At 45.6% G+C, this 9,958-nt stretch overlaps 1 protein-coding gene across 1 annotated transcript; it reads left to right on the top strand.

Moving 5' to 3' along the window:
• Positions 1-476: 476 nt before the first annotated feature.
• spint1a (serine peptidase inhibitor, Kunitz type 1 a) lies at positions 477-8,328 on the top strand. The gene is made up of 10 exons (XM_023802313.2): positions 477-879; positions 2,348-2,502; positions 2,723-2,861; positions 5,768-5,932; positions 6,019-6,066; positions 6,653-6,784; positions 7,018-7,068; positions 7,157-7,327; positions 7,491-7,550; positions 7,696-8,328. The coding sequence occupies exons 1-10, from the start codon at positions 477-479 to the stop codon at positions 7,884-7,886; spliced, it is 1,515 nt and encodes a 504-aa protein (XP_023658081.1). The 3' UTR covers positions 7,887-8,328.
• The last annotated feature ends 1,630 nt before the right edge of the window (positions 8,329-9,958 follow it).

Raw genomic sequence — 9,958 nt, forward strand, 5'->3', positions numbered from 1 at the left:
GCTGCAGGAGGAGGAGACACACCTGAAAACAAGCGAATGATTAAACTACTGAGACTCCGAGAAACGAGATCGGCAATAACTTTGCTATGTACAGATATTGAGTAATATTTCTTGGCTTCAAGAAGCCGTGGACTAGACGTGTGGGATAGTACAAAAGGGAAATAAAACCAGTTTGACTTCTTTTTTCCCTTTAACAATTCAGCTATAGGGCATAAAGACCAGCGACAAGGTAGGACCTGTATCTAAGAGGCCGTGTGTTCTGGTATTTGCTTTAAATGTATTTAGTCATGTTATCCAAACGTACCATTGTAAAGTTACAGTCGACTTTAATGTTTAACGGTGTTATTTAAATCTTAGTCGGTTTGAAATATTATAACTCACTGGCAGCATTAACCGAACTAAAATGTAACTCTTACCGTTTTATTTCAGCCGTCGAGGTACCTCGGGTCTCATCGGGGACGCGCCTTGTCTTCAGGATGATTTCTTCCCAGGTCTGGCTGCTGTGGAGCGTCCTGCTTCTGCTCCGATCGCCCAGTTTGCGGGCCGACACCTTCGGGGAGCAGTGTTTGGATAATTTTCAGAGGGGAGAGGAGGACTTCGTACTGGACACGGACCTCTCGGTGAAGGAGGGGGCCACCTTCATCGCCTCCCCGACCGTGACCGGCGCCAAGGACTGCGTGCGCTCCTGCTGCAAGGACCCCCGCTGTAACCTGGCCTTGATGGAGGACGAGGCGGACGAGGGCATGATCAAAGCGTGTTTTCTTTTCGATTGTGTGTACAAGCAGACGTACGTCTGCAAAATGGCCAGGAAGAAGGGCTTCAGCAACTATATTCTGAAGACCGTTTTCGACGAGTACCTCAAGGGCCCTTCTGGTTCCCGTAAGAATTTATTATTTTTCCTGGTATATCAAATACACTGTATGTTGTCAGGGCTGCCAACTCTCACGCATCTGGCGTGACACTCACGCTTTCAGACTCTCACGCAAGAAATCTTACGGCAAATCTATATTTTCCCATTATAAACCTACGTCAGACGCGCTGGGGTAGTTTGCAAAACCTACAGACTATTTACAGCAACTGTGCATTGTTTACCTCTGGCAGTACTGAAAAAATAAGCCACATACGATTGATTGGTAACTGACGTCATTTATATTCACGACCGACACACAACTGAAACCTAAAACCACACCGGAATATTATTATGTAGGGGAAAACTTTGGCACAGAGTTTGAATTATTCACAAACATCAGCCTCTTAAATGAACAAATGATGTGGAGATACCTTCTCTCCAAGTACAGACATGATAACGCTTGTCTGTTCAACATGAATTTTATGTGAAGCTCCATAGAAGGCGACTGCCAGTCATGAAAGTTGCCGAACGGCGGCTCCTGTTTGGACACGTCCTGTTCCGGTGTTATGCCGAAAAACGCATCCCTGCCTTAGAATGCATGCCGGTGTTCCGAAGAGTTGAACTTTTAATGGTTTTTTGGGCGTCAGGGTTTTTTTTAGGGGTTAGGGTTTTAGGGGTGTTTTGGGGGTTAGGGTTTTAGTGGGGTTTTGGGGGTTAGGGTTTTAGAGGTTTTTTGAGGGTTAGGGTTAGAGTTTACGGATTTTTTGGGGCTATTGATTAGCACTACGGTAGCCTTACTCGACAAAGTAGCTCAACTCGTTTCAGATCAGCAACCAATCGGCCATTTAGAGACAGGCATGCATTCTACGGCAGGGATGTCTTTTTCGGCATAACACCTGTGGCCCCTCATCCTACACCTTCCTTTCGGTTTAAGTCATTCGCGGCCTCTTGTTTGAAGCTTCCGCTGTTTATCGGGCCGTTTCCGATTAAAACTCTGTAACAGGCTACACTAGTGCTAGGATCACGATTAGCAGAAGTCCTTTTTGCTCTGCCCCATTACACAGGCAAGGGACGTGGACATTGCGGGGAGCCAACTCACGCATCTGGCGTGACACTCACGCTTTCATTATCACACGCAAGAAATCTTACGGCAAATCTATATTAATCAGTTATAAACCTAAAATTAGCTACATCAAAAGCCTTGGGATAGTCTGAAAATTCTACATCCTATTTACAAGGTAATAAAACTGTTACATACATGCAGACTTGTCTCGAATTGAAAACACATCTGTTGCTATCCCTTTAAAAATGACACATGTAATCGTATCAAAATGTTTTTTGTTTTTTTTTTCTACTTACCCGTAAATGTCTGTGTTCCTTGTGGCTACAATCTGTGTTCCTGGTAAGTTGAGTCTTTTTGGAGACTCAAAAGCAGTGAATTGCTGTCCGTTGATGTCAGATGATCTTCTGAACTAGGTCCTTAACATCCTCTCATAGAGCAAGACAGACCCCCGATTGCCAGGGTGGGGCCGGATAAAGTGGTGCAGCCAGATGAAGACGTGCTTCTGCAGGGGATTGAGAGCATGGATGATCATAGGATCGAGACCTATGAATGGACCCTCATTTCTGGTGACTCCTCTATGGTCATGGAGGTGAATGTAGTTTCTGTGATCTCCAGTCCACACTGCTTTCAATTACAATTACACCTGTGTTGGAGTACTTAGTTTTGTGTTTATGAGGATTCAAGGTCTCTACTCTTAGGATAAAGGTAGTATGTTTAGTTTTTATTTAAGATTTTTTTTCTGTAATGCTCTCGGTTTTTAGTGCACATTCCTGATCCAGACCTCATATTTATGTCTTTGGCCATGTCAGAAAAAACTGCCAGATCAAGTCATGGTCTCCAATCTCTCGTCTGGTGTCTACAAGTTCCAACTGATGGTCACCGACTCGGCAGGCCAGTCCAGCAAGGCGGTGGTCACTGTCCTGGTCCTCACCAAAGCACAGTCAGAGAGTAAGTGTGGGGTTCAGCGAAGGCCGGCTCTAACTATAAGGCAGTTGCTTAGAGCCCCCAAATGACTTGCATGATGGAGGAAGAGCAACAGTCATCAGTTTTCTTGGTAGGGGGGCCTCTCAAGTAAAGCTTTGCCTAGGGCCCCTGGTAAGGTAGCACCAGCAGAGTTCTGGGGAAGCTTTTCTGTGAGATCCAGAGTGCTGCGTGTTTCATTCTTAACCGCACAGAAGGAAACTCTCCTGATCAGCATTAAGGTTCCTCTTTGTCTTTTTGCTGGCTTTACACCATTCTTTGGCTATTTTAGGAAAGATGATAAAATTCCCCATCTCCACAAACATCTGCTTGTGTTTTTTTGCTTTAATGCACATTTTCAGATCACGTGGGTCTGGGACTGTTGTACCCATGTGATGACAGCAATGGCTCATGGGCTTGAACTGTTTACAAAACACCCAGACATAAGGTTCTGCTTGTAGCATTCAGTCTGTACTTTCTGTGCGAATCGGCAGCCTGTCCTGTATGTTTCAAACATTCTCCTCCATGGTTCCGTGTCATTTTTTTCCAGTGGTGAATTTTAAAGACCTTTGATATTCGTCCGTTAGATACGAAAGGGTGGGACATGTGGGAATGAACCGTGTGATGACTTTATGTGCCCTTTCTGTGCTTTTGAATGAATGCACAAATTGGGAGTCAGAACAACACAGCCTTGCGGAACCATTATCGCTGTTACGTGTCTGTGTGTGTGTAAGTAATACTGCATTTTCCTCTGTATTCCTGTGGTCTAACATGGTGTACCGCACATTCATGTGAGATGTACAGGTGTGAAATTGAAAGTGACAGCTATATGCATTTAATGCATCTAGCTACTGAATGATATGGGACATTGCGTAATTGGTTCCTGGCATTTGAGTCACTGGCACGGCACTATGTGATATGGGACCTGTTTTGTAAAGAGTGGTTTATTCAGGTTGGCTTACCTTTGTGTTTCTCTGGAATTCGCCTGTTAAAACGAGTTCCTTGAGTCACCTCTGGGAAAGAAATTACCGCTGTCTATTACTGGATTTATATACTTGTAAATGGCTTTGAGGTTCTTTTTTAGTGTTAGCTTTTATTCATGCTCAAGATGAGGATTATTCAGTGCTTGGTTTAGGAAGTGCTGCTGCATTTTTTTAGGTGTGCTGTTATTTGTTATGGTTTAATTATTTGCACTTTCAGCAGTGTGACTGTCTCTGGTTCCCAATGATTGTCGCTGCCCTTTACGTGCCCATGTCTGGGCGTGACAAACTGATATCAGGTTTGCTTGTACGGAGATGTGATCTGGTTTCCCCACGAAAGGCTGCCAAAACAGGAAGTGACGACGTCACATCCCCCCATCCCCCTACCACCCCCCGCCCCCCCCCCCAACACACACCAGGAACTGGTTGGGCTAGTTAAAACACTGAGTTTTTGCATGTGTGGGAAGTGAGTTCTGGATTGTTCTCTCAGTAGGAGGGTCCTTTCAGTGTGCGTGGCTTTGACGTGGCATGTTAGTGATTAATGTCCTTCTGTGGAATGCAGGTTTATGTCTGACTCGTTGCTGAGTGTCATTGTTTGGGACAAGAGGTTCTGTGTCCCTGGTCCCAAGCCTAAGGTGACGGGCTAAAATAGGGAAAACATTATAGAGTTTTTCATGTCTGTGGCTATTCTAAGTGAATGTGATTTTACAGCATTTTTAAGTGGCATAAGCCCCCAAATGACAGGCAGATATTTAATGGCAGTGTCATGTTTATATTCACTGGTTTTATGTTATTGTGTTAATGTGGCCATTTAATCTGTATTGTGTGTTATGATTGACTTGTCCCACCGATTTAGCCGATGGCGACAGCCAGCACACATTTGAATAGCCGCTCTCTTAGGACCGCAAATAGTGGCATACTTCTGTCATAGTTTTCTCAAGTGTTGTGTTGAAGATGGGGGGGAATAGAGCAGCATGTACCCCCACCCCGGGAACTTGGAGTTGCCACACCACTCCAATTGCATGCACAGGTTTCGTCCTCGGGCAGTGGAACAGCCCTTAGGAAAGCCCTGGACCTGAAACTGAATATTTCGTCATCCCCGAGAGCTGAAAGGCCTCGTGAGTGGAGCGCTTTAAGCTCCGCCCCTTAGCCTTCCCACGAGGAGTCTCCCCATTGGTTAAAGGTGGAGAAATGGAACTTCCTAGTGACCCCACACATTTTTCTTGCATATTTTAATTAGTTTAATTTACAAAGACTCTACAGGGTAGATAATTAGCCCTGACTTTGTCACTAACTCTGGCTTGAGTCAGGTTAATTTTTAAAATTCCTTCTTTGTTTCATGTGTAATAAACGGACACGAGGTTAAAGTTCCCGCCTTGTGCACGGGAAGTGCTCAGGGTAGACATGTGCAGCCCGTCACACCTACCCTCCCGCTCGTGATGTCATCACATCTCCGCCACTGTCAGGTTTTTGACGCTGTGGGGGTGGGGTGGGGTGGAGTGGGGGTGCTCCTCAAGCTTCATTCCTTGTGGGCTGCTCTGCTTGTTTTTTGGCTGCTCTTGTTCGGTGACTTGTTCAGCTGTGTTATATGGGATGTGGCCGCTGTAAATCTCTAATGATTATTAGCTCTGTTAGCGTATTTTTTTCCCTATATGTTTATCTCCCGGCTGTACATTGAGCCACTTCTCATCAAAAGCAGCAAAGGGAACTGTCCTGTCGCATTACTTAGTGCCACAAGGGGGTGTTGAGACCCAAAGAGCCCTCTAATGGGATGGGATGTTCTTCTCTCCCAGAGCGGTTTACGTCTCCCTCCTTCTCGCTCTCCATGACCGTCCTATGTCCAGGCTCTCCAGGTCATTGTTGTTCTTTCAGCGATTTAAGTTACCTACCCCCCCCCCCCCCCGCCCTTTCCAGATCACTGCCTGGTGCCAAAGAAAGTGGGTCCCTGCCGTGGTTCTTTCCCGCGGTGGCACTACAACGCGGCCTCAGAGAGGTGTGAGCAGTTCGTGTTCGGCGGCTGCAAGGGGAACAACAACAATTACGTGTCTAAGAATGAGTGTGAAGATGCGTGCAAGTCGGGTAGGTGCGGCCCGCCTTCTAGAGCGCCTCGGGCTGCCATCTGATGCGTGACATTAACCGGCTTCTCCTGACCTCATCCCCCACAGCCGTGTCCACCCATTCCAGCAGAGGTGTTCTCCGGCCTTCCAGTAAAGGTGAGACCGTAGCCTCCCGTCTCAGATCGGCCTAAAGGTCGCTGAGCTCCAATCGGCACTCGGGAGGAACCTGCCAGCAGTTACTGAACAGATCATGCTAATATAATTTCTAATATTGCGTGAGAGTGTAAGAGTTTCATTAGGTGATTAAGGCCTATGGATCGCATGTATGTGCTGAAAACTGTCATTTGTGGGAGGCAGAACCTCTTAGAAATGCCAAGGAAATGCTTCAGATTTGAGGGACGGACCTGCAGTTGGGTTTCTCTATGCTCTAGCCTTACATATGTGTTTGGGTTTGTATTTACCACATTATGAGGACCAAATGTCCCAACAATGTGATGTAACCTGTTACTTATTTTATTTGTGGGGACATTTTTCCAGTTCCCACAAAATAAGCTTAAGTTTCATAAAAGTGTGTGAATGCAGTTAAGAAACTGAAATAGCCAACAATAGTTTATTTTGTTACTTATGGTTAAGGGATTGGTAGTGATTGTGGTTATGGCCATACAAATTAATGGAGAGTTCCCACAATAAGAGGAGTATATGAACTCTGTGTGTGTGTGTGTGTGTGTGTGTGTGTCCACAGGTGAGGTGTGTGGAAGTCCCTGCAGACCGGACCAGTTCACTTGCAGCAATGGATGCTGTCTGGATAAGGGTCAGGAGTGTGACAAGGAGACACAGTGTAGCGACGGCTCTGATGAAGCATCCTGTGACAACCGTGAGAGTCGCACCCCCGAAACGCCACCCTACCGCACACAGATACACACAGCTCTTTAATACCAGTTCGATGTGGAGTCATTTTGGCTTGCTAGACTAACCCGGCTAATGTTGAGCGATCCTAAGCTCTCCTATTATGGGGGGGGGGGATGTTCTGCATCTCAGTGTCTGGAAACCATTATGTTCTTTCTTTGCTAGTTAGAGTTCAATCCTGTTTTTCCACCTTTTTATTAGTTGAAAAAAACTTCGAAATTCTCCTGCACATCCCAATCGATGAAGTGAAAGGTGAGTTGGCCGTTCTGTGTCCCACCCTTCATGCCCAAGTCTGCCTTATTAAACTTACTGACTTTTGTCCCCCTGCGTTTTATCACAGTGCGTTGCACAGAGCCGCCTAAAACAGGACCCTGCCGGTCTAGTCTTACCCTGTGGTACTATGACCCTCTGACCCGGAAGTGCTTCCGCTTCAACTATGGTGGCTGTGACGGGAACAACAACCGCTTTGAGGTTGAGGAAACGTGCATGAACACCTGTCAAGTCGTATCGGGTAAGATCTGCTGTGTATAATGTTCAGGCACTAATGATGTCCGTCGATTTCTGATGTCTTGCCTTCAGTAATCTAACAGTTAGTATTACTTAAGTCTTAACTGTTAAGGTTGAAGTATTAGAGGTGGCACAAAGAAGTATTAAAGAGCTGTATGTCTGTGCAGAAAAAGACGTCTATGCAAGAGGAACCTTCGAATACCAGGAGGCACAAACAACCCAAGCAGGTAACGTTGTTTCGCTGCATCAGCTCTGCACTGAGCTGAATCCTCTATCCACAGAGGAACTTTGTCTGCCTCACAGTGTTTCATTATGAAGGTAATGCATGTATATCGGTGTCTCCCCCGACCTGCTCTTGGTCGCCCCCTTCAGCTGGCATTGCCATAGCCGTGCTGCTGGGCGTAGCCATCCTAATCCTGCTGTCCATCCTGGGCTACTGTGTCATGAAAGGCAAGAGGGAGCAGGCACCACGGCACCAGCGGGTGGCTGTCAACGGCACCCATACGTTAGCCACCGAGGACATGGAGCGCCTGGTCTACAACACCACTACCAAGCCCATCTGACCTGCCGTTCCCGCCCACCTACCTGCCCTGCCTCTGTTTTTGGGAGAGTGGTTGGGATATGGAGCCATTTTTCTCGCAAAGTTGTGTACCACAGTGCAAATATACGGTCCTGCTAGTGTGACGACTCACCACCGCTGTGGCTGTACGGCAGGTCCGAAGGACTTCCGAATATAAACCTGCAGCTCTTCCTAAAGCACTGGCGATTTGTCTGTTTTAATGAGTTTCTCCACAGGGGCCTTGACGCTAAGGCCATTGGCTGTTCAGGAAAATGATTCTCAGGGCGAAGCTGTCTTGTGACTAAATATGTCAGATCCTGCTGTCCTTGCTTTTCCCGTTTGTTCAAGCACAAAAATGTGATTTTTGGTAACTCCGATGCAAACACCTCTTCCTAACCTCCAGTTCAGGAGGCTTCACCTGCCAGTAAATATTATTTTTAATTGTGTTTCCGAACTTTTGTACAGTTTCTGTTGCTGTGTGCTAACCAGATGTAGAGAACACAATGTTTCTGCTTTCCTGGGTTTCTTTGCTGAATGTTGTGTCTGTTTAGAGCAGGGGTCTCCAACTCCAGTCCTGGAGAGCTACTATCCAGTCAGTTTTCAATCCTACCTGGCTTCTGATGAGCCACACCTGTTCTCAGGTAAATACCAGGGCCAGGTGTGGCTCATCAGAAGCCAAGTTGGATAGAAAACCTACTGGATAGTAGCTCTCCAGGACCGGAGTTGGAGACCCCTGGTTTAGAGTCTCCAGCTTGTCCACGGCGGACAGAGGAACTTGAGTGTAAATGTCGGTGGATTTTATTTATTCAGGATCTGGTAAACTTTTGCAGGTATGCAGTGTTCCATCACTTATGTATATAGTTCTACTTCTCTGTTTAGACATGGAAATTGGTTTTTAAGTACCAAACAACAAAAACAAATAAAAAGTCATACAATGTATTTGATTCATTCCTTCACCTGCACTTTCTCTAATCGGTTTCCCTTCTTGAGATTGTGTGAAGGAAACATCAGCTCTGGGAAGTATGGAGGAGATTGTGTGCCCTTAATGAGAAAAAAGATCCCTGTACTGTGTGTTGTAAAATAACTTTGTGTTTGCATTGGGATTGGGATGCGTTAACCATTTACTGGTGATAGTGTAGTATATAATGTTTCATTTGTCCCAAGAGAATTTCCTCCATTTTTATAATGTCTGCATGCATTGGCACACTTCCCGTTACCTGGAATCAGTATATACCGGTATGTCACAAAACTGGTTTAGGTTCAGACATGGTATCTATACTCTTCTTCATATAAGCTGTAGGAAACGAGTTTAGAAAGAAACTTGCATCAGAAGCTAGTGAATTTCACTACCGAATTTCCACAAATGTTTGGAGATTCTTTGCTTATTCACATGAATGTAAAAATTGCAGTCCTGGGGAACGATAAAAGCCATATCGAATTATCTTGAATTTCAGCTAGAATAAACTCCGCTGCACGCACGAGGCGGGAGGACCTCGACGTACAAACATAGGCAACACAGAAATTTTTATCTGGTTAGTGCTGCGTTTCACCAACAGGTGGCAGTATGGCACCACCGTAAGGTTTCTAAAACCCCTAAAGGTAAAACGAGTAATAACGGAAAATAGTCTGTAATAATGGGAAAATATTTTTTGTGCTATTTGTAAAATAGTGAAGCTTTTTTCAGGCATCTAGATTTCTGTGATGACTATGATTCTATGACGTTTTACCTGGCCGAATAACATGCCTCGTATTAACCTACTTACTAGCAGCTAGCTAGTAGGGGGTATTCGAAAGGGGGTGTCTCAATGGACAGTTTTGTATTTAGATGATATTTACCGAATTAAAAGTGATTAATTCGAAAAGAATAAAATATCAGCGTATCTTAGATAATGCTGCCTTTATATGGTAGCATCTGTTTACATGACACGCAGCAGGTGAGTGACACGCTGCCGGGTTTGTCTCCAGCTTGCGGCCATTTTGTCCGTGTTTACCTGTAGGCATAGCGACTGGCTGCATTCATACCCGTTTCATGTGGGGATTGAACCTGAATTTCGCCCCCTAGTGGTGGCATATCGA

The sequence above is a fragment of the Paramormyrops kingsleyae genome, chromosome 14, assembly GCF_048594095.1.
Source record: "Paramormyrops kingsleyae isolate MSU_618 chromosome 14, PKINGS_0.4, whole genome shotgun sequence".
NCBI lineage: Eukaryota > Metazoa > Chordata > Actinopteri > Osteoglossiformes > Mormyridae > Paramormyrops > Paramormyrops kingsleyae.

What these genes read in the sequence shown, in the direction of transcription:
- spint1a (XM_023802313.2), top strand. Translation starts at nt 477, where the DNA reads ATGATTTCTTCCCAGGTCTGGCTGCTGTGGAGCGTCCTGCTTCTGCTC. An exon ending in CAAGGGCCCTTCTGGTTCCC is followed by an intron (nt 880 to 2,347) that starts GTAAGAATTTAT and finishes ATCCTCTCATAG; the next exon opens with AGCAAGACAGACCCCCGATT. An exon ending in CCCAATCGATGAAGTGAAAG is followed by an intron (nt 7,069 to 7,156) that starts GTGAGTTGGCCG and finishes GTTTTATCACAG; the next exon opens with TGCGTTGCACAGAGCCGCCT.